The sequence below is a fragment of the Hakea prostrata genome, chromosome 6, assembly GCF_041222555.1.
Source record: "Hakea prostrata isolate BN-2017 chromosome 6, UWA_Hpros_2, whole genome shotgun sequence".
Lineage (NCBI taxonomy): Eukaryota > Viridiplantae > Streptophyta > Magnoliopsida > Proteales > Proteaceae > Hakea > Hakea prostrata.
This window is the reverse complement of record NC_142605.1, coordinates 24687826-24713399: the sequence shown is the minus strand read 5'-3', so window position 1 is coordinate 24713399 and position 25574 is coordinate 24687826. Positions and strand designations below refer to the sequence as shown.

General features: G+C 36.0%; 3 protein-coding genes across 3 annotated transcripts; 2 read left to right on the top strand and 1 right to left on the bottom strand.

Moving 5' to 3' along the window:
* The first annotated feature begins 6559 nt into the window (after positions 1-6559).
* On the top strand, positions 6560-7771 carry LOC149012815 (F-box protein SKIP23-like). Its single transcript, XM_089157667.1, has one exon. It carries the CDS (start codon positions 6560-6562, stop codon positions 7769-7771), a length of 1212 nt encoding a protein of 403 aa, XP_089013793.1.
* Positions 7772-13453: 5682 nt separating this feature from the next.
* Positions 13454-14659, top strand: LOC149012814 (F-box protein SKIP23-like). The gene has a single exon (XM_089157666.1). The coding sequence runs from the start codon at positions 13454-13456 to the stop codon at positions 14657-14659; it is 1206 nt and encodes a 401-aa protein (XP_089013792.1).
* An 8173-nt stretch (positions 14660-22832) lies between these two features.
* LOC149012813 (uncharacterized) lies at positions 22833-24211 on the bottom strand. Its single transcript, XM_089157665.1, has 2 exons — positions 23845-24211; positions 22833-23377 (listed from the first exon to the last, which is right to left on the bottom strand). The coding sequence occupies exons 1-2, from the start codon at positions 24209-24211 to the stop codon at positions 22833-22835; spliced, it is 912 nt and encodes a 303-aa protein (XP_089013791.1).
* Between the last annotated feature and the right edge of the window lie 1363 nt (positions 24212-25574).

Sequence of the window (25574 nt, the reverse complement as noted above, 5' to 3'; positions counted from 1 at the left end):
GTACGCAAGTAGCTAAATCGACTCCGTTCAAGCCATTAGCCCCAGGAATTTCACCTGGGTGTCGAGTCATGCTTAGATAGGCAATAATTTCCTTAATTGCCTCTTGAGAAAATAATCATATTAAACATCATTTTATTTTATGACTTTTGAAGTCATTAATTTATGTCTATAACATTATTTATTCAATTCTTAAGGTTATTGTTTAATTTAAATAATAGTAACTCATTAGTGTCATTATAATGCTTAGGTATTCTTTTTCTTATTTCAATGTATAAATTTTTTTGACTTTGATATATGAGGTACTCCAAGTGTAGAATGATTTATCTTAAGGGGCTTTACACCAAATAGTAAACAAGATATATATAATATATATATATATATATATATATATATATTTTTTTTTTTATATATATATATATATATATATATATATATATATATATATATATATATATATATATATATATATATATATATATATATATATATATATATATAAATCAAGCATCATTGAAATTCTTTTGATGTTTATATTATGGCCGAAAAATATTTGATGTTTATTCTTTTGGATATGTTTTTGTTTTTTATTTTATTTTCTTCGTTATTCATTTTTAACATACATCATTTTAAAGTATGAAATAATTCGGCTATATAAAATTTAAGAGGTGCTAACAGAGCCTAGTATGCTTTACTGTACATTGGAGAGTTTTGTACTAATAGAAAATAAAATATATAACATGAACAATCAATTCCTAATGATGGCAATTCGTTGGTTTATTAAGATTGGATCTCAATTTAAAAAATAGAAAATGAAGAATAACATAACTAAAGCAAGAAAATTTACCAAGTTTAGAATGGGTGACAGGGTTTCTTAAATTGCATGACGATTTATTAAATTTCTTCTTTTCCACTTCCATATAAATAATTTACAATTTAAGTGACACATTTATAGATGTTCGGTCTTAAACTTGTAAAGAAGCTTTTCTTCTTCAAGAAGGTGTTGTCAACTGACTGTTACCTTTTCAAACTTGTCAATTTTTTTCCTCTTTTTTGAAGCCAAAGTTTGTGCGTACCTCGATTAAATCCTCCTGGGGTAGCTTTGTACATATATAGCAAGGTTTCACCCTTAACCTTAAAAATGGTCAAACTCTTGACCTTGTAGTATAAGTTTTTAAATCTTGGAGATCACTTGTACATCAGTGGGCATTTTCTTCCTTATTTTTTGCACATTACTTTTAATTGAGAATAGTGCTGGCCAGATCATGTGAGACAAATCATTGATAATGTTGGACAACTTGAGATAAGTTCTATATGCATGCATAGATGCTTTCTAACAGGTTACATGATTATATTGAATCTCTGCAAAAGGAATTGAATAATGCAATTTAATAAGACATATGTAAGAAATAAAACACTTCAAGAGATTCATTAGTCTAAACGGAATTACTTTGTGGAATTTTTATGCATACATTCAAAAGTTATCAATTTATGCAAATACAAGAAATTAGATAAACCAAATTAAATTAAAATCACTGGATATTGAATCTTGAATATTTTTTAAGAGGGATATAGAGAGCGAAGACATTGAGAGAGATTGAGAGAGGTCAATAATTAAATCGAGAGAGAAATTAAGAGAGGGATTAAAATTAATGATAAATTAATAATAATTTATGACTAAAATGTCTAAATTATCCTTGTAAAAATAAGTAAAGAAATAGCAAATAGTACAACATTATTGGTATTTGAAACAATGATAAGGACAGAAAAGGACAGAAAAGATTTGCGAAAAAGGTAGAGTACATGCTTTTATAATAGTAGTATAAAACACATTCCACGAAACACGCATTTGGGCACGTAGTTATGCGGTTATACATAAGGCTAATCCCAAATATTGGGCACGTGATTTATAAAATATCTAGAGCTTGATATAAAATAATAGAGTATATCCCCGTGCCCAGTATAGTGGTAACGAAGATGTCAGCTTCTGAAAGCACATCTTGAAGGGTCAGGACATTGAAACCTTCCATCAAAGCTTGAAAGGCACAGATGGGTCAATCTCAGTCAAAATGATACGGGCACCAGACTGCTTGAGAGCGGAAGCACATCCCTTGCTGACATCTCCATACCCTGCCACAACTGCGATCTTTCCAGCAATCATAACATCAATATCTCTCATCAATGTAAGTAAATATATCCAACTGTGTTTCCCCTCCATTAATGGTATCACATTCTCCTACTGAAACTGAAAATTTCCATAGCTAGCCATATTATAATCAACTTGAATGTTACAAACATAATAGTTTGCAACTTTGAATGTTACAAATGTTATAGTTTGTAAACTTAAGGAGTGCATATATGATTTGCTTGAAATTTTAAAAATTAAAAACAAGAGTGGACGATGTTCTTACCTGTCTCACTACCAACTCTCCTTGCAATTTTTTTGTTCTCAACAAAAATGATTTTCCCATCAATTTCTCCAAATATCCCTTCTCCTGGAAAATTTTCAAATTCTATGACATTTAATATGGTTTTGGTTGAATGGAATTAGACCTTGCATTGTCAACAAGAGCAGCTGCCATTGGGTGACTTGATTTACTCTCAACGCTTGAATTCCTTCAAAGTTCAAAACATCCAATAGCTTTATATAAAGAGTGGAAAAAAGAAAAAACTTATTTTGGTCGCAATGAATGAGATTGGACTGTACCAGTAAATCAATGTGTTGAGGCTAACATCACGAGAGAGTTCTGAAATCAGAACTACAAATTCTCCTCTTGTAATCGTTCCAGTCTTATCGAAAGCCATGATTTTAATCTGAGCTAGAATCTCAAGATTATATCCTCAATCCCAATCTTGTCATCAATAAATTGAATATAAAATCATAGAGTATATCCTCAATCCCGGGCAATAAAGAAATAAAGAAACATAGAATATAAAATTAAATACAAAGAATAATAATAAAAAAAAAGGAGAAAAAGAGAAAGATAAATAAATTGAGAAAGAGTACCTAATTGTAGAGTATATTGTTTTCCAAATTTTCTTAACCCACGCATGTAGAAAGGGAAGAGAATAAATAGGAAGAAAACAAGGAGAGAAAGGAGATACAAGAGAAAAAATAGGGATTAAGGAGTTAGTTTTTAATTAGGAATGAAATTTTGAATACATAATAAGATTCTTTTTTTAAAATTTCCTTAACCCACTTTTATAGAAAGAGAAGAGAATAATTAGGAAGAAAAGATGAGAGAGAAGAGAGGAGAGAATAAATAGGGATTGAAGAGTTAGTTTCTAATTAAGAATAAAATTTTGAATACCTAATAAGAATTTTTTTTCAAAAATTTCCTTAAGCCACGTTTATAGAAAGAGAAGATAATAAATAGGAAGAAAAGATGAGAGAGAAGAGAAGAGAATAAATAGGGATTGAGGAGTTAGTTTTTAATTTGGAATGACATTTATGCCCATTATTTTACCTTTAAAAACTGTTCTCAATATTTGGGGGGCCAAATAGTGACATTTCACATGTGGGAAGAGATTAGAGACTGAGAAAATTATGGAAAATAAGAGAATTAACATTATTTTAAAAAAATCCCTGGGCCCTTCTATATGTCTGCCCCTGCCTAAAAATGAATCAAATTAATGATGACAAGTCAATAAATCGGTGAAAACATTCAAAAGAATCCAAATTTCAAATTCTGTAGCAAATTGGAAGAGCTAATAAGAAACTCTTCGGCAATCATTAAAATCTTCTAAAACTTTGACTGAAACTTTCCTAATCCTAAGGGGAGACTGTATCAAAATTGCATACCCATCCACATAGGGTAATTGCCTGCAATTATCCTTTTACTCTTCAGTCCTATTTCTAGTAGGAATCCTCAATAACTCCAAATTTAAAAACTGCTTTAGTTGAAACTTTGCAACCTAGGCTTGCAATTGCAGAGTTGAACGACTCCATTAATTGGGTTGCTTGCTGAATTGAAAGATAAAGTGAAGGAAAATTTATACATCTCAATTCTTCTATACAGTTGTAATTCTACTATACTCTTAATCAGATTTTGATTTTGAATTAATCTCTCAAGAAAAGTAATCGAATCCAACCGGTAGCTGGTGAACACAAATTTACCTCATGAACTGAGGTTGACTTTTTGATCAAGCTCATACCTGCGAAATCCCATTTTCAGCTTCATATTGGAGTAGCAGGCTTTAGCTTCTTCTCTATTCTTACTGAGAAGGAAACCCTAGAATAGGGAGAATTTTCTGATCAGACGATCTGAAACTTAACAAAAGAAAAAAGAAGAAAACAAATAAAATATATAGAGAGAGACTGAGATACCATTCATATTGGAGTAGCAGGCTTTAGCTTCTTCTCTATTCTTACTGAGAAGGAAACCCTAGAATATGGAGAATTTTCTGATCAGACGATCAGAAACTTAACAAAAGAAAAAGAAGAAAACAAATAAAATATAGAGAGAGACCGAGATACCATTCATATTGGAGTAGCAGGCTTTAGCTTCTTCTCTATTCTTACTGAGAAGGAAACCATAGAATATGGAGAATTTTCTGATCAGACGATCAGAAACTTAACACAAAAAAAGAGAGCAAAAGATTGGTTTCCGCCTACCTCTTGTAGATACCAACCCTAAGAAATCGATCATTCTGATCTTTTGAGATCGATCATTCCGATCTTTTGAGATCGATTATCGATCCATCTTCCTTCTTCCCCCATCGTCCTTAGAGATTGGTTTCCGCCTACCTCTTGTAGATACCAACTGGAAACTCTAAGAAATCAATCATTATGATCTTCTGAGATTGATTATCTTATCGATCCATCTTCCTTCTTCCCCCATCGTCCTTCTCACCATCGTTCGGCCTTTTCTACAATAAGATAACAAACACATAGATTTAGAGAGAGCGAGAGGGATTTAGAGCGAGTTCGAGAGGGAGAGGGATATAGAGAGCGAGAGACTGAGATTGAGAGAGGTCGTGAGAGATAGTGGTGATTTAAAGAGAGATTCAGAGAGACTTCGAGAGGTAGAGGGATAGAGCGATGAAAGAGGTCACGCGAGAAATCGGGATTAAAATTAAGGATAAATTCATAATAATTCATGATGCAATGTCCAAATTATCCTTGCAAAAATAACTAAAGAAATAACAAATAGTACAACATTATTAGTATTTAGAAAAATTCTCAGGACAGCAACGGACAGAAAAAGATTTGCGAAAAAAGTAGAGTACATGCCTTTACTATAGTAGTATGATAGTATGATATGATAGTATGATATGATATGATATGATAGTATGATAATATGATTATTTTTTCAAAAATTTCTCATAACCCACGTTTATAGAATGAGAATAAATAGGAAGAAAAGATGTGAGAGAGAAGAGAGGGGACAATAAATAGGGATTGAGGGGATTTTGAATATTTAATAATATATTTTTTCAAGAATTTCCCTTAACCCGTTTATATAGAAGGAGAACAAATAGGAAAAAAAGATGTGAGAGAGAAGAGAGGGGGAGAATAAATAGGGATTGAGGAATTATTTTTTAACTTGGAATGACATTTATATAATTATACCTATTATTTTACCTTTAAAATTTGAGAAAGAGAATAGGGTTTTTTCTTTTTAGGGGGCCGAGTATGGAGAGAAATGAGAAATCAGATTAAAAATTACTAATGTACCCATGAGTTTGGAATTAGAGACAAATACAAATACAAATAGTAGGAAATCGTAGGAAATCTTAATAAATAAAACTTACCAATTTTGTTGCTGACTTTGACTTAAATTAGGACTCTTGAAGTAGATACCTTTTGATTATTATTCAAAGGTCAGCAATTCTTATGGAGGACGTGGCTTAATCCTGAGCATTGGCAGCTCAGAAGCAAAATTGAAAAAAAAGAAATTCGGAAAGGAAATAAAAATAAAAAGTCGTAGTAAAAAAAATTTACTAATTTTGTTAGCGTCTCGATTCCTAGTTGAAGTAAGACTCTTGAGTTCGTTCGTTATTACTTATAAAGGTTGTACTGAGGATAAATCATCCAGAGAAACCATTACAGAACAAAGCGGTGAGAAGGTTTTTCACTCTTCCTGCTCCTTCTTTTTTTTTTTTTTTTTTTTTTTTTTTTTCTGCCGTTAGAGGTAAATTTATCTTTCGTTACAGATTGTTTAATTCTTCGTATTCTTCTGTTTACTAATATTCGAAACCTGTTTTATTTCTTCTTTTTTCCTTTCGTGAGGATAAATTCATATCGTGTGTCTTTTTTTTTTTAAAGATATTCAAACTCTGCTATTAGAAACATTATTATTCATGTAAGAATTACTGACTCCTTTCTCTTCCCTTGTTCTCAAACTGAGAGATTTAGGTTTTTTTTTTTTGGTTACTTCGAATCCAACCGTCAGATCTCTTCCATATTCTTGATGAGTTCTTTTGTTTGATTCTTAAAGTTTGGGTTGATCCATAGTTGAGGTTCTCATCAAAATTTATACCACATCCATATGTTTCTCCTGTTCTAATATGTTATTATTGTTTTTATAATTGTGTCTAGAATACGAGAGGAAAGGATATTATGGCAAACTGGTCTGAACTCGGTAACGATCTTCTAGGATTGATTGTGGATAAGATGTCGATCATGGAAGATATTGTTCATTTTGGTGCTGTCTGCAGAACATGGCACTACTCGGTTGTAGAGGCTGAAAAATGGGATTTTCCTAATACTGCTTCTCCTTGGCTGATGCTTGGAGAGAACGAAGACAGTGACAGTGACAAGCGTGGTTTCTTTAGTCTCTTTACCAATAAGGTTTACTACTTCGACTTGCCAGAGGCCCGTGGCCGATCGTGTGTTTCCTCCAGAGGTTGGTTGTTAACTTTGGGGCTTGATTTGGAGATTCACTTGTTAAACCCGCTTACTCGAAAACGAATTCGCCTTCCACATCAAACTACTGTCCCCCTTGATCAAGATATTCAATACAACGCACGTGAAGGTCACATAGAGTATGACAATCCAAAATATCTTCGGACTGCATTTATTCAGAAAGTGATATTGTCATCAACACCAACCCTTTCCTATAACAAACAAAAAGATGAAGAAAGATGTGTTGTGATGATGATATTTTCTGAACTTGATAGACTGATTTTTCTAAGATTGGGAGATGATGTTTGGACTCCTGTTCATGATGATGATGCTCAAAATTTTTGTGATGTCGTCTATTTCAATGGTCAATTTTATGCTGTTGCTTTCTGTTGTAAGTTGGTGATGGTTGACATCTCTAGTACTCATGCAAAAACGACTACGATTGCTGAAGCACCAGAGGGTGTAGCTGCTAAAATTCCAAATGCAGCTCATCTTGTGGAGTCCGCAGGAGAACTTTTGATGGTTGTACATTATGTTTATGAGAAATTTGATGAGCCCTATACATTGATGAAACACGGAACGGCGGCTTTTGATGTTTACAAGTTCAATTTTGACAGTAGAAAGTGGACAGAGGTGAAGAGCAGCCTCAAGGAACGTGCTGTCTTTGTGGGTTTGAATTCCTCCTTCTCCATCTTGCCCTCCATAGACAATTTAAGATGCAAACCCAATTGCATTTACTTCACTGATATTAATAGAGCTGGTCTTCGGGGTGATATGTATCCTGATCTTAGAGTAATGGATGGAGTGGGTACAGACATAGGAGCCTTTAGCATGGAGAGTGATGATATAGTTGATGAGGATCTCTATGTTGGCCCCGACATTGTTTCTTATATATGTACTCCTATTTGGATTTGTCCTCATCTGTAATAGAGATGATTGGTAGTAGATTTAATTTATTCTATCAAATTCTGGTTTAATTATTCTATAGAATTTGTTGCATGTAAGTTTCTTGAGATTTTCTTTTTAGTAATTTATTTTGTCAAATTCTTAGTTTAATTATTCTATAAAATTCTTTACAACTTCCCTTCTAGATCGATACTCCTTCCAACCTTCACACTTAGTAGACTGTTTTAACCAGAAAAGTCCAATGTTGATTAATAAGATATTAAAATAGTCAATACGAAATTAGGGAAATTTTAGGTCAACAAGGTCCAATGTGGCCCGGAGGAATTAGGGTCAACGAGACAAGGCTGGCTGCTACATAAACCCTGGCATGGCTGGGCCGGGCTTGGGTCCAGTTTATCTTTTTGATCGAGCGGCCACCGTCTGTTCTGACGGGCCAGCGTTGGGGTGGCTACAGTTCAGCTGGGAGTCGTAAAACCACCCCATATATAGGCTCTTGCCTCTTGGTCGAAGTTGCATTAACAGAAGAGATCAAATGCAGGTTCAGCTGAGCTCCCCACAAATGGAGAAGCCACAAGAACCAAACCCTTTATCGAGGCCAAAAAAGCCCAATATCAATCAGCCCCATAAACCATTTTAATTCTAATACAGCCTAGCCCAATTCAATGTTCCTTGAATACAAATTAAGAAATTTCAAGTAGGCTAAAGCCCAGCCCAGCCCAATGTCAGATAAATTGAAAAATAAAATACTTGAGTTTCATTGCCATCGAGGAAAATGAAGTGATTGAAACCAACTAAATATGTAGTCTTATTTTTGAGTTTTTTTTTTTTTTTTTTTGGTACAAGGCGCTTTTTATATATGGGGATAGGGATATTACATATGCCTCCGGTAGGAGTTGAACCCATGACCTCTCAGCTGAGAAGTAGGTTCCTAACCATCCTACTACTCTTCCACTGGCAATTTTTTTGAGTATTATTTAACTATAAAAGAAGTAATGATGCCTTAACTTCTAAATTTCAGTAAGATGTTCACTAAGAGCTTAGGTAATTCAATGGAATCCTAGAGAACCTAATAGTTTACGCCAAGACTCTTAGAGACAATTACAATCCTAGGGCTGAGACTTGCCGCGTTCGAAAACCGGTTGCATGTCCCGATCTGATGTCCTGACCTGCACTCACAAAAGAGTGAGTGCAGGCCGACCTATGGTAAGTCAGGGAGCCGCCTCAGGTGATCAAGTCAGTCAAGAACACAACGGTGAATGCCCAGAGCGTGAGTATTCAGTGCGTAGGTGACTGGTGAGGTAAATTCATCATACCTGTTGGGCTTTAAGTGTTAGGTTTATATAGACTTAACATTTCCATTTCGGGTTGTGAGCTGCCGGTTCATCTCGCTGACCTTGTCATCTTTAGCCATTAGATGTGGCTCCTCTCCTTTGGAGGCATGCCACTCTTGGGTAGGCAAGTAGCTAAATCGACTCCATTCAAGCCATTAGCCCCAGGAATCTCACCTGGGTATCGTGTCACACCTGGATAGGCAATAATTTCTTTAACTGCCTCTTGTGGATGACCTGATCAAGGTGCTGTCCGGCCTTGGCTCCCTAGGTCCACGTGGCTCTGTCGGAATGGTCTGCTACACCTATGTTGATGCTTACCGGTCTTGGACACTTCCTATTACAGGACTGGACTTGGAGTGGGAGATTGATATGGCTCTTAAGTGAGCAATCTGATGGGAGCTGTAACCCAAGTCATAGGACATTATAGAACAAAAGAATAAAAGATTTACACACGTATAAGTTTTTCACACAATACCTAATTAATTACATAAAACTTCAAGAAAAATATACACATTACACAATTCATTTAGCAGAACATCAACTACAAAAGGAAAAAAAAAAAAAGAGTTCACATCTTCATCTTTTAACTATGGTATTGGGTAGCAATACATTACTTTAATCATGAAGTTGGGGACTTGTCAACACATACAGGATGAGCTTCACAAATCCAATAAGAGATACAGATAATCATTGAAACAATCCGAGTGCATCATGCATCAATTACTTAAAAAATGTTTCAAATAAAATTATTTTCATATTTTGATACCCACATCAGGTTCCTTCTTTTTTTTTTTTTTTTTTTGGGGGGGGGGGGGGGGGCGGTGGAGGGGGGTAGATACAAAACCATGAAGAAAAACATAAGCAACACATGTTAACAATTGCAAGAAATTTAACGTGGTTTGGCAAGATTGCTTACGTCTACCAAAGATAAAAAAATTTCCACTATGCTTGAAAACCTTACCACTCTCACACTTTACAAGGTACTACCGTTTTGTTTGTTGCTTATTTTTTCTAGTTTATTCCACATATACTTATAGAAAAACCCAAAATTCTAATCCCCATACAATTACAAGTCTACCCCTGTACGAGTAAGTGACCCAAAACCTTATTTTAATCACAATACAATCAAACTATAATTATATAGACTTACAAAATACAATACAACTTTTATATTTGATTTAATTAAAACACTTAGGTCTAACCTGGCTATCTGTCCTCCATTCATAACAAAATTGATGAGATGAACTAGGACACAATAAAAATCCAATGACATTACTAGGTGGAGTCAGGATCACCACCCCATCTCGACTCTTCTACCTCAGGGGTCTAGATGAAAATTACCCTTTAAAAAATTAAAACTTCTACTCCCGTGGGTCCCACATGCCGCTTCTCAAACCCCTCCAAGGTGATTCGGGCTCTTGCTAGTGTTGCTGGGACGGATTTTTATCAGCTATAGTTTCAATATGACCCAATTTCATCCAGTGTACCGTTAAACGGTTGACATGTGTTTCATTCTTATCCAAGGGTTAGCATTTTTCTAATCCTTAGTCACTTTCCTCTCACACCTTTTAACCTGTTTTCTCTCCTCACACGGTTGCGATCTCCTTCTTTGGCTCTGGAAAACCAACCTCACCACCACCGCTTGCATGATCATGGAAGGAGAACAAACTCCAACTTGGTGATATTCTTCTTCTTTCTGGGTTTTGGATAGTTTGAATAAAGATGAAATGACGAAGAAGAGGAGTTGATTCTTAAGCCTAAGAAAATTCCTCATAGAAAAGTGAAAACCCATATGAATAAGTCTGAGTTTGGATTTACGGAAACTCCCACCCAATACGAAATGTCTCAATATTTCGACAGTGAAGCAGCCATAAAGCACCATCAGCTCTGCAATTTCATCCGAGCACCTGCAAATGGTGAAATCCTCGAGGAATCTATCTCCTTCCCTCAATGACATTATTCAGAAAAAAGGAAAATAACAAAAAAATATTGGAATTTCTTCTTTTTCATCGGTATCTTTAAATTTTCCAACCTGGTTGTTTCCAATTTAGTTTCTCATTGAACTTTCTGTAGCAGATGGAACTTGCAGCTTTAATGTAATGGGGTAGAATCTTGCCCTCAATGTTACGAAAATTTATGAGAAATTCGTTTAGAAAGCAGCAGAAAAATAGAAAATTTTACCAATGAAGATTTTGAGTCTTTAGGGCAAAGATGGGATGATGAAAAAAGGGGGGGGGGAATGGGAAAGGTTTTGAAAACAGTTTTCTGCTATTACGAATTTACGATGAAAAAAAGAAAACTTCATGTTGATAAAGAATTCAAGCACATTGCTCGATACAAATTTGGATATCCATCCATCTTTGGCCTACATTCCCATCTTAACAAACAAATTATGAACCAAGAACCTCGTATCTCTTTTTTTTTTTCCATAACTTTTAACTATGTTTAGAAGATAAGCACCATAATCATATTCAAATAACCAAATTCAGTACATCCTCTAAACACCCACAGTGTGCAACATTCATATCGAATATAATAGGATGCGGATATGGATGTATCACTATCCGAACCGAATCCGGTCCTTTTACACCCCTATGTGGGACCCATATATATTTGAAAAAGGGTAAATTATTGATAATGATATTTTTTTTGGGACAAAATATAGGTAAAATTAAAGCAACAATATAAAAAAAACTAGATGCTGGTCAAAATTTTCTTTGGTAGGAGACGTAGACCGATTTTTTTTTTTTTTTTTTAAAGGTAAGAGATGCAAACCAATGATGGTTAGTTACCTATTAACTATAAACATTTATTCACCATACAAATCAAATAACAAAAATTACAGAGGAAATAAAGTTACATAGAATATAAAATCAAATAAAAAAAATGAAAAACAGAAAAAGAGAAACTAATTGTGGAGTAGTTTTTTTCAAATTTTCTTAACCCACGCTTATACAAAGGGAAGAGAATAAATAGGAAGAAAAGAAAAGAGAAGAGTGGAGAGAGGAGAATAAATAGGGATTGAAGAGTTAGTTTCTAATTAGGAATGACATTTTGATTTTTGAATATCTTATAAGATTTTGAAGAGAGAGGAGAATAAATAGGGATTGAAGGGTAAGTTTCTAATAAGAAGAGGGGAGAATAAATAGGAATTGAGGAATTAGCTTTTAATTATGAATGACATTTATATCCATTATTTTACTTTAAAAATTGTTTTTGAGGGTCAAATAGTGACATTTCACATGTGAAAAAAGAAAAAACTGACAAAATTAAGGGAATTTATATCCCAACCCCTGATTATACTAGATCAGAAAGATGAAGATGAATAAATTTGAAGATCATTAACGAATAACCGGAGCAATAGAGAAAGAGAATAGAGTTTTTTTTTTTTAATTTTTTATTATTATTATTATTATTATTTTAAGGAGGCCGAGTATGGAGAGAAACGAGAAATCAGATTAAAATTTCTAACGTACCCATGAGTTTGGAAGTAGAGACAAATACAAATACAAATAGTAGGAAATCGTAGGAAATCGTAGGAAATCTTAATAAATAAAACTTACAAATTTTGTTGCTGACTTTGACTTGAATTAGGACTCTTGAAGTAGATACCTTTTGTTTATTATTTAAAGGTCGACAGGAGCAATGCCAAAAGATGAATCATCCATCGTGCATCATCGAGTGAGAAACAAATCAACACAGAAGAAAGCGGTGTGAAGTGTTTTCTCGCTCTGGTTTTTCGGCGTTGCAGGTACTTTTATTTTTCTGTTACAGATTGATTGGTTAATTCCTTTGTGGATTGGTCTTCTCCTGTTAATGATATTCAAACCTTTTTTGTTTTCTTTCTTTTTCATCTTCTTTTTGGTTCGACTCCTGCTGCTATTAGAAGCTTTGATGCAAGAATTACGATTTCTTTCTCTTCTCTTGCTCTCAACTTGTTATCCTAACAATAAAATCTTGAAATATAAAACTGTTGCAATTAATGAAAACAGAAACATCATTGATGACAAGATTTCTTGTGAACGGATTGAAATGATTTTCTGGGCTTCTAGTGTATATACAGTATTCGAATAACATACAACATTACACTAACAGAACGTGGAAATAAAATAAACAAGAAAACAACGCTCAGCAAATATACATTATTTCCCTCTTTAAGTACAAAATAAACCTATGATACAAAACACGGTCACGGATTCTTAAGGATTTTAGGATTTTGACCGTGCAGGTTAAGACACGAAAGAAAGAAATAAAAAAAGATCATTATTCTACGATTGCCTTGTATCGACAGCATCTATATATATGTTTTCTAATGTTCCAATTTGGTGTTATGTTTTTATAGTTGTGTCTAGGGAGACGAAGAAAGGATATTATGGCAGATTGGTCCGAACTCGGTAACGATCTTCTAGGACTGATCGTGGATAAGATGTCGATCATGGAAGATATTGTTCATTTTGGTGCAGTCTGCAGAACTTGGCACTACTCGGTTGTAGAGGCGGAAAAATGGGATTTTCCTAATATTGCTTCTCCTTGGCTGATGCTTGGAGAGAACGAAGACAATGACAGTGATAAGCGTGGTTTCTTTAGTCTCTTTACCAATAAGGTTTACTACTTCGACTTGCCAGAGGCCCGTGGCCGATCGTGTGTTTCCTCCAGAGGTTGGTTGTTAACTTTGGGGCTTGATTTGGAGATTCACTTGTTAAACCCGCTCACTCGAAAACGGATTCGCCTTCCACATCAAACTACTGTCCCCCTTGATCAAAATATTCAAGACAACGCACGTGAAGGTCACCTAGAGTATGACAATCCAAAATATCTTCGGGCTGCATTTATTCAGAAAGTGATATTGTCATCAACACCAACCCTTTCCTATAACAAAGAAAATGATGAAGAAAGATGTGTTGTGATGATGATATTTTCTGAACTTGATAGACTGGTTTTTCTAAGATTGGGAGATGATGTTTGGACTCCTGTTCATAGTGATGGTGTTGAAGATTTTTACGATGTCATCTATTTCAATGGTCAATTTTATGCTGTCAATGTCTGTTGTGAGTTGGTGATGGTCGACATCTCTAGTACTCATGCAAAAACGATTATGATTGCTGAAGCACTAGAGGGTGCAAGTAATGGAAGTGCAGCTTATCTTGTGGAGTCCGCAGGAGAACTCTTGATGGTTGTACATTATGTTTATGAGGAACATGATGAGCCCTATACATTGATGATCCACGAAACGACGTCTTTTGATGTTTACAAGTTCAATTTTGACAGTAGAAAGTGGACAGAGGTGAAGAGCAGCCTCAAGGAACGTGCTGTCTTTGTGGGTTTGAATTCCTCCTTCTCCATCTTGCCCTCCATAGACAATTTAAGATGCAAACCTAATTGCATTTACTTCACTGATATTAATAGAGCTGGTCTTCAGGGTGATATGTATCCTGATCTTAGAGTAATGGATGGAGTGGGTACAGACATAGGATCTTATAGCATGGAGAGTAATGATAAAGTTGATGAGGATCTCTATGTTGGCCCCGACATTGTTTCTTATATATGTACTCCAATTTGGATTTGTCCTCATCTGTAATAGAGATGATTGGTAGTAGATTTAATTTATTCTATCAAATTCTGGTTTAATTATTCTATAGAATTTGTTGCATGTAACTTTCTTGAGATTTTCTTTTTAGTAATTTATTTTGTCAAATTCTTAGTTTAATTATTCTATAAAATTCTTTACAGCTTCCCTTCTAGATCAATATTCCTTCCAACCTTCACACTTAGTAGACTGTTTTAACCAGAAGAGCAAATTGCACTGACACCCCAAAATGAAGGCTTTAAAACACTGACACCCCACTTTATGTTTTAAAAACACAGACACCCCATTCATTAAACACACTAGTCCATTCTGTTAGTAAAACCATTAACCCATTGTTTATTTTTCTTTAATTCCAAAAATGCCCTTACCCTATATTCTCTCTCCTCACTCGAATCTCTTTTGCTTCATCCTGTCCACCTTCACCTCCGGTAGCACCAGCAACGCCGCCGGAAAGAAAGATCAGCAGCAGAGGAAGAAGTTGAGAACCGCTACAGCATTGTAGGGATGGAGCCGTTGAGGTTGTTATTTGAAACATTGAAATCCGTCAAATTAGGAGGATTAATGCCAGGGAGATTTCCAGAGAAGCCATTGTTCTGTAGAAGAAGCCCTGTCAAGTGGGTGATATTGTTGATGGAGTAGGGTAGGTCGTCGGTAAAATTATTGAACGAGATGTCCAACTGTGTGAGCCTACCCAAACTGGTCAAGCTCGAAGGGAAAGACCCAAAGAAGAGATTGTTCTGAAGGTAGAGACTGCGTAGGAGCTTCATCTGAGAAAAATCGGAAGGAATCTCACCGGAAAGACGATTCAAGCAGAGAATCAAAACTCGGAGCTGTGAGAGCCGGCCAAGGGTGTTGGACGGGATCGGACCAACAAGGCGAACACCAGGGAGACGAAGAGTGGCAACATAACTGCAATTGTCGTCACATTCGACTCCGACCCAGTTGCAGACGGATTCCGACAAACCACCATTTCCGTAAATTAGATTAGGTACAGGACAAAAGAAGATGAACAAAGCCCTTGACTGATTTTAAAAAAAAATAAAAATCCTGAAAATGGAACTGTAAAACAAACCGCCTAAAAGCTAAAAGCCAGAAAAAGTAAGCAAGTTGTGCCGTAAGCAGCAAAACAAAGGTGGATGGATGAAAGTTGGAAGCGTAGCAGAGAAAAGTGGAGATGAAAACTTCAAGAAACCTAGATTTAAATCCACCTTTACATCTAATTTTCCTGAAATTAAATATTGATTAGTAAACTCACCTTTTCATTCGGTAGTTTAGATTCGACTCGTCAAAGAAATCTCTATTGATGGGAGGGATTGAGAATGTGTACAGAGAAGAAAAGAAGATGCAGATAGGACCAGATGGGTTTTTGCTGATAAAGAATTCTTTGAAATAGTGGGGAGTGTTTGTTTTATCTTCCCCATCTCTGTACAATGGCGGATTCGGTTCAGGAAAAGGCATTTTTTTCATGACCAGCCATGGAACCAACCTCACTGGATCCTGCAACAACAAAGCGAGAGTGGATTCCAGAGAGTATTGTGTTAGAAAAAAGCGACAACGATTCGGTTCTTCGAATTCTTTTCCCCAGTGAACGGAGACTTTGTGATCGGTTCTTGGCCTCTCCTCTGCCGATCTTTCTTTCTTGGCCGCGTTGTTGGTGCTACCGGAGGCGAAGGTGGACAGGGTGAAGCAGAGGAGATCGGGTGAGGAGAGAGAATAGATAGGCTAAGGGCATTTTTGGAATTACAGAAAAATGAACAGTGGATTAATGGTTTTATTAACAGAATGGACTAATGTGTTTAATGAAAGGGGTGTCTGTGCTTTTAAAACATAAAGTGGGGTGTCAGTGTTTTAAAGTCTTCATTTTGGGGTGTCAGTGCAATTTGCTCTAACCAGAAAAGTCCAATGTTGAATAATAAGATATTAAAATAGTCAATACGAAATTAGGGAAATTCTAGGTCAACAAGGTCCAATGTGGCCCGGACCAATCAGGGTCAACGAGACAAGGCTGGCTGCTACATAAACCCTGGCATGGTGGGCCGGGCTTGGGTCCAGGTTTATTTTTTTGATCGAGCGGCCACCGTCTCTTCTGATGGGCCAGCGTTGGGGTGGCTACAGTTTCACTGGGAGTTGGAAAACCACCCCATATATAGGCTCTTGCCTCTTGGTCGAAGTTGCATTGATAGAAGAGATAAAATGCAGGTTCAGTTGAGCTCCCCACAAATGGAGAAGCCACAAGAACCGAACCCTTTATGGAGGCCAAAAAAGCCCAATATCAGTCAGCCCCGTAAACCATTTTAATTCTAATACAGCCTAGCCCAATTCAATGTTCCTTGAATATAAATTCAGAAATTTCAAGTAGGCTAGAGCCCAGCCCAGCCTAGCCCAATGTCAGATAAATTGAAAATAAAGTACTTGAGTTTCATTGCCATCGAGGAAAATGAAGTGATTGAAACCAACTAAACATGTAGTCTTATTTTTGAGTATTATTTAACTATAAAAGAACTAATGATGCCTTTAACTTCTAAATTTCAGTAAGATGTTAACTAAGAGCTTAGGTAATTCAATGGAATCCTAGAGAACCTAATAGTTTAGGCCAAGACTCTTAGAGACAACTACAACCATAGGGCTGAGACTTGCTGCGTTCGAAAACCGGTTGCATGTCCCGATTTGATGTCCTGACCTGCACTCACAAAAGATTGAGTGCAGGCCGACCTATGGTAAGTCAGGGAGCTGCCTCAGGTGATCAAGTCACTCAAGAACACAACGGTGAATGCCCAGAGCGTGAGTACTCAGTGCGTAGGTGAATGGTGAGGTAAATTCCTCATACTTGTTGGGCTTTGAGTGTTAGGTTTATATAGACTTAACATTTCAATTTCGGGTTGTGAGCTGCCGGTTCATCTCACTAACCTTGTCATCTTTAGCCATTAGATGTGACTTCTCTCCTTTGGAGGCATGCCACTCCTGGGTAGGCAAGTAGCTAAATCGACTCCATTCAAGCCATTAGCCCCAGGAATTTCACCTGGGTGTCGTGTCATGCTTAGATAGGCAATAATTTCCTTAACTGCCTCTTGTGGATGACTTGATCAAGGTGCTGCCCGGCCTTGGCTCCTTAGGTCCACGTGGCTCTGTGGGAATGGTTTGACTACGCCTATGTTGATGCTTACCGGTCTTGGACACTTCCTATTACAGGATTGGACTTGGAGTGGGAGATTGATATGGCTCTTAAGTTAGCAATCTGATGGGAGCCGTAACCCAGGTCATAGGACACTATAGAACAAAAGAATAAAAGATTTACACACGTATAAGTTTTTTACACAATACCTAATTAATTACATAAAACTTCAAGAAAATACAATTCATTTAGCGGAACATCAACTACAAAAGGAAAAAAAAAGAGGTTCACATCTTCATCTTTTGACTATGGTATTGGGTAGCAACACATTACTTTAATCATGTAGTTGGGGACTTGTCAACACATACAGGATGAGCTTCACAAATCCAATAAGAGATACAGATAATCATGTGAAACAATCCAAGTGCATCATGCATCAATTACTTAAAAAAAAGTTTCAAATAAAATTATTTTCATATTTTGATACCCACATCAGGTTCCTTCTTCCTTCTTTTTTGGGGGTGGAGGGGGGTAGATACAAAACCACGAAGAAAAACACAAGCAACACATGTTAACAATTGCAAAAAATTTAACGTGGTTTGGCAAGATTGCTTACGTCTACCAAACATTAAAGAATTTCCACTATGCTTGAAAACCTTACCACTCTCACACTTTACAAGGTACTACCCTTTTGTTTGTTGCTTATTTTTTCTAATTTATTCCACATTAGAAAAACCCAAAATTCTAATCCCCATACAATTACAAATCTACCCCTGTACGAGTAAGTGACCCAAAACCTTATTTTAATCACAATACAATCAAACTATAATTATATAGACTTACAGAATACAATACAACTTTTATATTTGATTTAATTAAAACACTTAGGTCTAACCTGGCTATCTGTCCTCCATTCTTAAGAAAATTGATGAGATGAACTAGGACACAATAAAAATCCAATGACATTACTAGGTGGAGTCAGGATCACCACCCCATCTCGACTCTTCTACCTCAGGGGTCTAGATGAAAATTACCCTTTAAAAAATTTAAACTTCTACTCCCGTGGGTCCCACATGCCGCTTCTCAAACCCCCCCCCCCCCCCCCCAAGGTGATTCGGGCTCTTGCTAGTGTTGCTGGGACGGATTTGTATCAGCTATAGTTTCAATATGACTCAATTTCATCTAGTGTACTGTTAAACGGTTGACATGTGTTTCATTCTTATCCAAGGGTTAGCATATTTCTAATCCTTAATCACTTTCCTCTCACACCTTTTAACCTGTTTTCTCTCCTCACACGGTTGTGATCTCCTTCTTTGGCTCCGGAAAACCAACCTCACCACCAGCAATTGCATGATCATGGAAGGAGAACAAACACCAACTTGGTGATATTCTTCTTCTTTCTGGGTTTTGGATAGTTCGAATAAAGATGAAATGACAAAGAAGAGGAGTTGATTCTTAAGCCTAAGAAAATTCCTCAATAGAAAAGTGAAAACCCATATGAATAAGTCTGAGTTTGGATTTACGGAAACTCCCACCCAATACGAAATGTCTCAATATTTCGACAATGAAGCAGCCATAAAGCACCATCAGCTCTGCAATTTCATCCGAGCACCTGCAAATGGTGAAATCCTCGAGGAGAATCTATCTCCTTCCCTCAATGACATTATTCAAAAAAAGGAAAATAACAAAAAAATATTGGAATTTCTTCTTTTTCATCGGTTTCTTTAAATTTTCCAACTTGGTTGTTTCCAATTTAGTTTCTCATCGAACTTTCTGTAGCATATGGAACTTGCAGCTTTAATGTAATGGGGTAGAGTCTTGCCCTCAATGTTACGAAAATTTATGAGAAATTCGTTTAGAATGCAACAGAAAAATAGAAATTTTTACCAATGAAGATTTTGAGTCTTTAGGGCAGAGATGGGATGATGAAAGAAGGGGGGGGGGGGGGGAATGGGAAAGGTTTTGAAAACAGTTTTCTACTATTACGATTTACAATGAGAGAAAGAAAACCTCATGTTGATAAATAAATCAAGCACATTGCTCAATACAAATTTGGATATCCATCTATCGTTGGCCTACATTCCCATCTTCACAAACAAATTCTGAACCAAGAACCTCATATCTCACTTTTTTTTCATAACTTTTAACTATGTTTAGAAGATGAGCACCATAATCATATTCAAATAACCAAATTCAGTACATCCTCTAAACACCCCCAGTGTGCAACATTCATATCGAACCAATTTTTTAGTCATAGTTCTCGATTTAAGAGAGTTGTTACAAAAACTACAACTTAGCCCTGCTTTGTAAGAACGAATGAATAAAATATAGTGCAAATTACATGTATACCCAATGAAATTGTATGCTATTATGTTCATATTCTATACGTTTCAAATTTATACTCAACATTAATTGTATTTTAAAAATTCTAGCCACCATCTTTTACGCTCAAAGCGGCTTCAACTTCTATGGAAGAAAAAGAGATGGTACAAAACAACATGACTGATTTTAAGTTATTTTTTTTATTCAGTTTCATTTTCACTTATAAAAAGATCCAGCAAGGATAAATAGGTCTTCTCAATTTAAATTAACAAAAATTAAGCACAAGAGGATGTTATGTAACAAATTCTATAAGTGTGCCCATAATAATTTACAAAGGCAAGAGATATTATGTAATTTGCTCTATAAAATAATGTTGTTTTGAGTGAGCATTGAAATTAAAGCGGCTTAAAATGGATTCGGTACAAATGTGGAACAACTCAAACTCGGAGCTCAGTTTCAATCAACCCAATCCATCACATCATATCATATCATTTAGTGTTTACTCAATCACGACCAATCAATCAACCATTTAGTAATTAGCACTCCTCTATTCTATTAGTGTCTTAGGAGATTATCAGTTCAGTCGCAAAAACCATCAAAGTTTATCGAAAACTATCAACAGATTATTGTATATGTATGTCTAATTACGAACTCCAACGATATATGACTCCTTTTTTTTTTTTTTTTTTTTTTTTTTTGATCTGAGGTTCATCGGGCTAGCTTGTGCTAGCCACGATAACATCTTCAGGGTAGCTTTTTTTATATTAATGCAGAAATTAAATGTTTACTTATATATATTCCGCCGAGTGGGTGCGAACCTACTGGGTCTTTTACTGCTAGACTAACCCCTCATTGGCAATATGACTCTTTTTTAACTTTTGTCCAAACTAACAATATAGGATTGAGGACTGAAAAATTACCTTCGCAAGAGGCATTTGATAAGAATGAAGCAATCATGTGGTAATCAAGCACGAATGTAGTTTGGACAAAAACTAAATTAATGTTATCAATTTTAGGAAGTTCCTAAAATTGATAACATCAAATTGGAAAGTAAATAACAAAAACTAAAAAATAATACCAAATTGAAAAGTAAGTATAAAAAAGCTAAAAAATAAGGAACTACCAAATTAAGGTTAAATTTTTCCTAATTACTAAGGTAAGAGTGTAATTTGATATAAAGTATAAACAAGTAAAATAAAACCTTAGGGTTATTTTGGAATTTTTAAATAAATAAAAACTGCCTCGTCATCAGTTAACTAACAGAGTGCTCAGTAGTGGGGCAACACTAATTATAGGTAAATTCTAAGGTTGAATTAGTAATTTCAAAATGTATAGGGAACAAAGTAGTAATTAAGCTATAATAGAGGGGGGCAACGGTAATTATCCCCAACATAAAAGGATAAGAAGTAAAAGAAGAGCATATGGAGAGATGAAGAGGGGTTCACCCTTGGGGTCTCACCTGCAGCTATACCGGCTGTTGAACACAAGTGTTTCTCAAATCAAACACTTGCAAGCAAACAAAAATAGCAACTAAATAGAAACAAAGAATTCAAATAAAAACATAAGAAAATGTAGACTTCTAAACAAAAGCTAAGTCTACTTTCTAAATCTGATATTAGAGACTAATACTTGCTTGCTAAAATGAATTTAGTAACTAATACCATATAATCTCCCATTACAACCAAGCTAGTTACTGAAAATTGAAACACCCTAAATTGACACTGACATAACTAAACACAAATAGGAAGGCAGCTGTCTATATGTCCCCCAAATCACTGTTCATATGAACAGTTATGTTGTATAAAAACTCATTTTAGAAGGTCATTTTGGCAAATTTTCAAATTCCTGAGATTGCTGAAACCTTTTTTTCTATGAGCAAAACTGGCCATTTGGATTGTGTAAGGTGTTGTATGGTAACATTCTCTTGGGCGTTTCGAGTGTCTTTTTTCTCTTTATTATTGGAACAGAAATATTCATAATCATATATGGTTGTTCTGGTCTGTTTTTGTGTTTATTTGGGAACGAACCAGACTTCAAGCAAGTTTTGAACCCTGTCTGGTGTTTCTTAGTCCAAATTCTAGATGGTTTCATCTGACTGCATTTCAATCTTTAAACATGAAACCGTTGCTCTGTAGTGTTGTTGCTTGTACTGGATTTCTTAATTCCTCTCAGGTTTTCTATTTTAGCTTTGTTTGTTTCCTGGTAGAAGCCATTTAAAAGGAAAGTTCTCAAAGTAAAATCCTAACTTTTGTATTATTTTACCTGCAAAATGTTCCTTCGATGTTGCTTTTACCTGAATGCTAAACAGGCTTTATCATGGAAGATTAATTGATATTTGAAAATGAGATGAATTGCCTTAATTGATATTTGAAAATGAGATGAATTGCCTGAAGTACCTATTGTCTTGAATTACTTTGATCTCCAGTGGTGCATTTCTTGAAGATGCTGTTGTTGTCTCTAGTGGACATTCGTTTGGTGGGATTATGCTCAGAAAGGTCCTTGAGACGGTAAGGAGTACTTATCTCATATATTGGCATTTTAGGGTGTAAAGCAATACATTGCAAACTCTAATTTTAGGAGTACAGATTACTGTATATATGTATGTATTTGTCTAATGACAAACTCTATATTGACTCTCTCTTTTACTTTTGTCCAAACTAACAATATAGGACCGAGGACTCAAAGATACCTTCGCGCATTTGATACGTGCAAGAACCAAATCACGTAAAATCATAGAAGTGCGAAGTAGCAGATGGCGATAAAGCTTGAATAGAAGAAGCCGCCAGTAGTAACAGTAAACCTGCAGAGACCCAACCATGAAGCCAACACCACCCCTCTCTGTGAAGCTCCATTCGGACTCGGACGCCCTGTAGTATTACGATTTTCTTGTGACTGAGGAGGTTGAACATCTGAAAGATGTGGCAGAGGAGGGTTTTCAGGCGGCGGAGCACTGCGCCTTTGATTTGGATTTACACCTGGGCCCTCTACTCGGTTACCGGAGCCAACAGGAGATGCAGCGGTAGTGTTGGAATTTCCAGCTTCTGTGCTTGGAGATGAAGCTACTCTTTGAGGGCGAGGGAGAACGTCGACTTGAATCTTCATTCCCAGAGAACAATGACCAGGCCTGCCGCACACGAAGTACCTGGTGCCTGGGTTCATCAAAGGGATCACAGTGTCACCATCGTTGTATGTGCGAATTGGGCTTCGAATCTGGCACCGAACGTAGCCTTGCTCCTCCACCTCGATCACATCGTGTTCGGGCGTGTACACGAACACTGCAAATTGTAGTAAAGCATTTTCAGTTAATCGTGCTTTTGGGAAATTGGGAATTGTCTGGTTATGTGATATGTCCAAAATACCCTAGCTTAACCGTAACAGAACGCAGAAATGCCATGCGTCTGCGTCTTTCCTTGTGGAGTACAATGACAGGTGGCTATAGTTAGTTGAATATTACCCTCTATGAGAGGAGCAAAAGTTCCAGCTCCTTGTGTACGTACTTTTAGTATAAAGTGACAAAATTACCCTTACACGTAAGAAATATCTGAGGAATCACAAAGGTCTGAATGGGATATTTCAATTTGAGGGAAGAGGAATTAAATTTTTATGACATGAATGCCCTTAAAAACGAATCAATTCAGCATTCACCGAGGATAGTTCCGGCAAAAAAAGGAAAAACAGTTGAAAATCAAATAATTTAAATCTCTGTAATTTCGGGCGCACATTAGCGGGAAAGCAGACGCACCTAAGTTGTCGCCGGTGAAGAACACAGTGCTCGAAGCCCAGCTCTTCACGTCAGATGAAATATCCCAACCGATTTCTCCACCGACGGTGTGATCAGTAGCGGAGACACAGCGAAAAAGGATTGACCAGAACAGGACTACAAATATCGCCTTTATTGCTACTGCATAATCATGGTTCCGGCTCAGGTTCCGACTCAGAATGTTCATCTTCCGCTGGTGGCTCAGATTCAGCCTGAGGATAATCGGGTATATTAAACAATTTATCATGTTTATGCTTATCCGACATGTGACTATCCCGAGCGTTAACCGTTTTGAAAGATTTGTCACATTTCTTCTGAATCCTGAAGAGACACGGGAATTCTTTACCATTTTTAGCATTATGGTCTCTCTCTTCTTTTGTAAGCGCCATCTTTGTTCTGGAATCATATAATCTAAAGAAACAGATAAAACAACAGAAACAGATAAAACAACAGAAACTTAAACATAAATCTGTTATCAATTGGAGTTTCAGTGTTCGAATAACAGAAATAAAGAAAAACTGAAAACTCTGGATGCTTAAATATTCACTGAAACGCAAGATTAGAACTAGAGTGAGCTATAAAGATCTCCGGCAATATAAAACAGTGAAATCATTAAGAAATCGAAGATATGAAAATTTGAAAAAACTGAATCCAATCAAATATAAATATCATCAGAAATCTGTACAAGCAGAAATGGAAATCGTAGGCATCATTTTTAAAAGAATAGAGAGTTCGATCGAATTTCACCTTCTTTTAACTTGCCAAAGATATGAAGACAGACTTAGAATCGGTAACGGCGGATGTTCATTGCAACTCCATAAACCCTAAGGAGCTTCCAGAGCCAGACCGAGAGAGAGAGAGTGAGACTGAGAGCTATGAACAGAATGAGAGAGTACGAGCGTTAAATAAAATTCGATTTGCACGAATATTTTTTTTGTAATGATTTCTAAAACAAAATCCTTTTTTGTAATAACTTTTTTCTCTCTTTCTTGTAATAATTATTCTTTATAAAATTGATGAAGCTCCTCCTGTAAAAGATGGTAATGCATGAGGCTAATTAAAATTGTAAACGAAAGTCTATTAATTAAGGGCAATTTCGGATTTTAAAATAGATGTAACAGCAAAGGTACCACTCAACTGAAAAAGTTAAATGTAAGAAGAATTTGTCCCCTCTATCAAATAAAGAAAGGAGTAATTGTTATTATCTAACTAGGAAGGGGTTTAAGTGTTATTTAATTAAAGAAGAGGGACTAATTGTCATATTTTGGCCAGCCTCTTGAAACCCAATCCTGGTAACCCATGGCTCACACAAAGACTGACCCGCAGGGAAAGCACCTGAGGAGTTTTCGCTTGCCCAGTCCATTGGGTTTAAATGGAGGCCCCAACCCATATATGAGAACGGATTAAATAGTTTGGGCCTGACTGTATAATAGGCCCAATAGGGTAATAGGGTGGGATACCCTTTATATTCATGTCTCTCCTTAAGGTACATTAGATAGTAGCATATATTTTGGCCAAAAAAAAGATAGTAGCATATATGAACATCTGTTGAAAACCCACTTATCATGTCAAAAATTTTATCAGATGCTTTCTAAAGTTTTGGTGAGTTAATTGTGTTTTGACTCTTGAAAAAAAGATTAATTACACTTCTAAGCCAAATGGGTCTCAATGACCACATTAATTGGTTGACAGCTATGAATGCTATACATGTA

Excerpts from the sequence above, each read along its gene's own strand:
- LOC149012815 (XM_089157667.1), top strand. The coding sequence starts at position 6,560 with ATGGCAAACTGGTCTGAACTCGGTAACGATCTTCTAGGATTGATTGTG.
- LOC149012814 (XM_089157666.1), top strand. The coding sequence starts at position 13,454 with ATGGCAGATTGGTCCGAACTCGGTAACGATCTTCTAGGACTGATCGTG.
- LOC149012813 (XM_089157665.1), bottom strand. The coding sequence starts at position 24,211 with ATGGTAAAGAATTCCCGTGTCTCTTCAGGATTCAGAAGAAATGTGACA. Across the intron at positions 23,378-23,844 it reads CTTCACCGGCGACAACTTAG|TGTTCGTGTACACGCCCGAA; the intron begins GTGCGTCTGCTT and ends TACAATTTGCAG.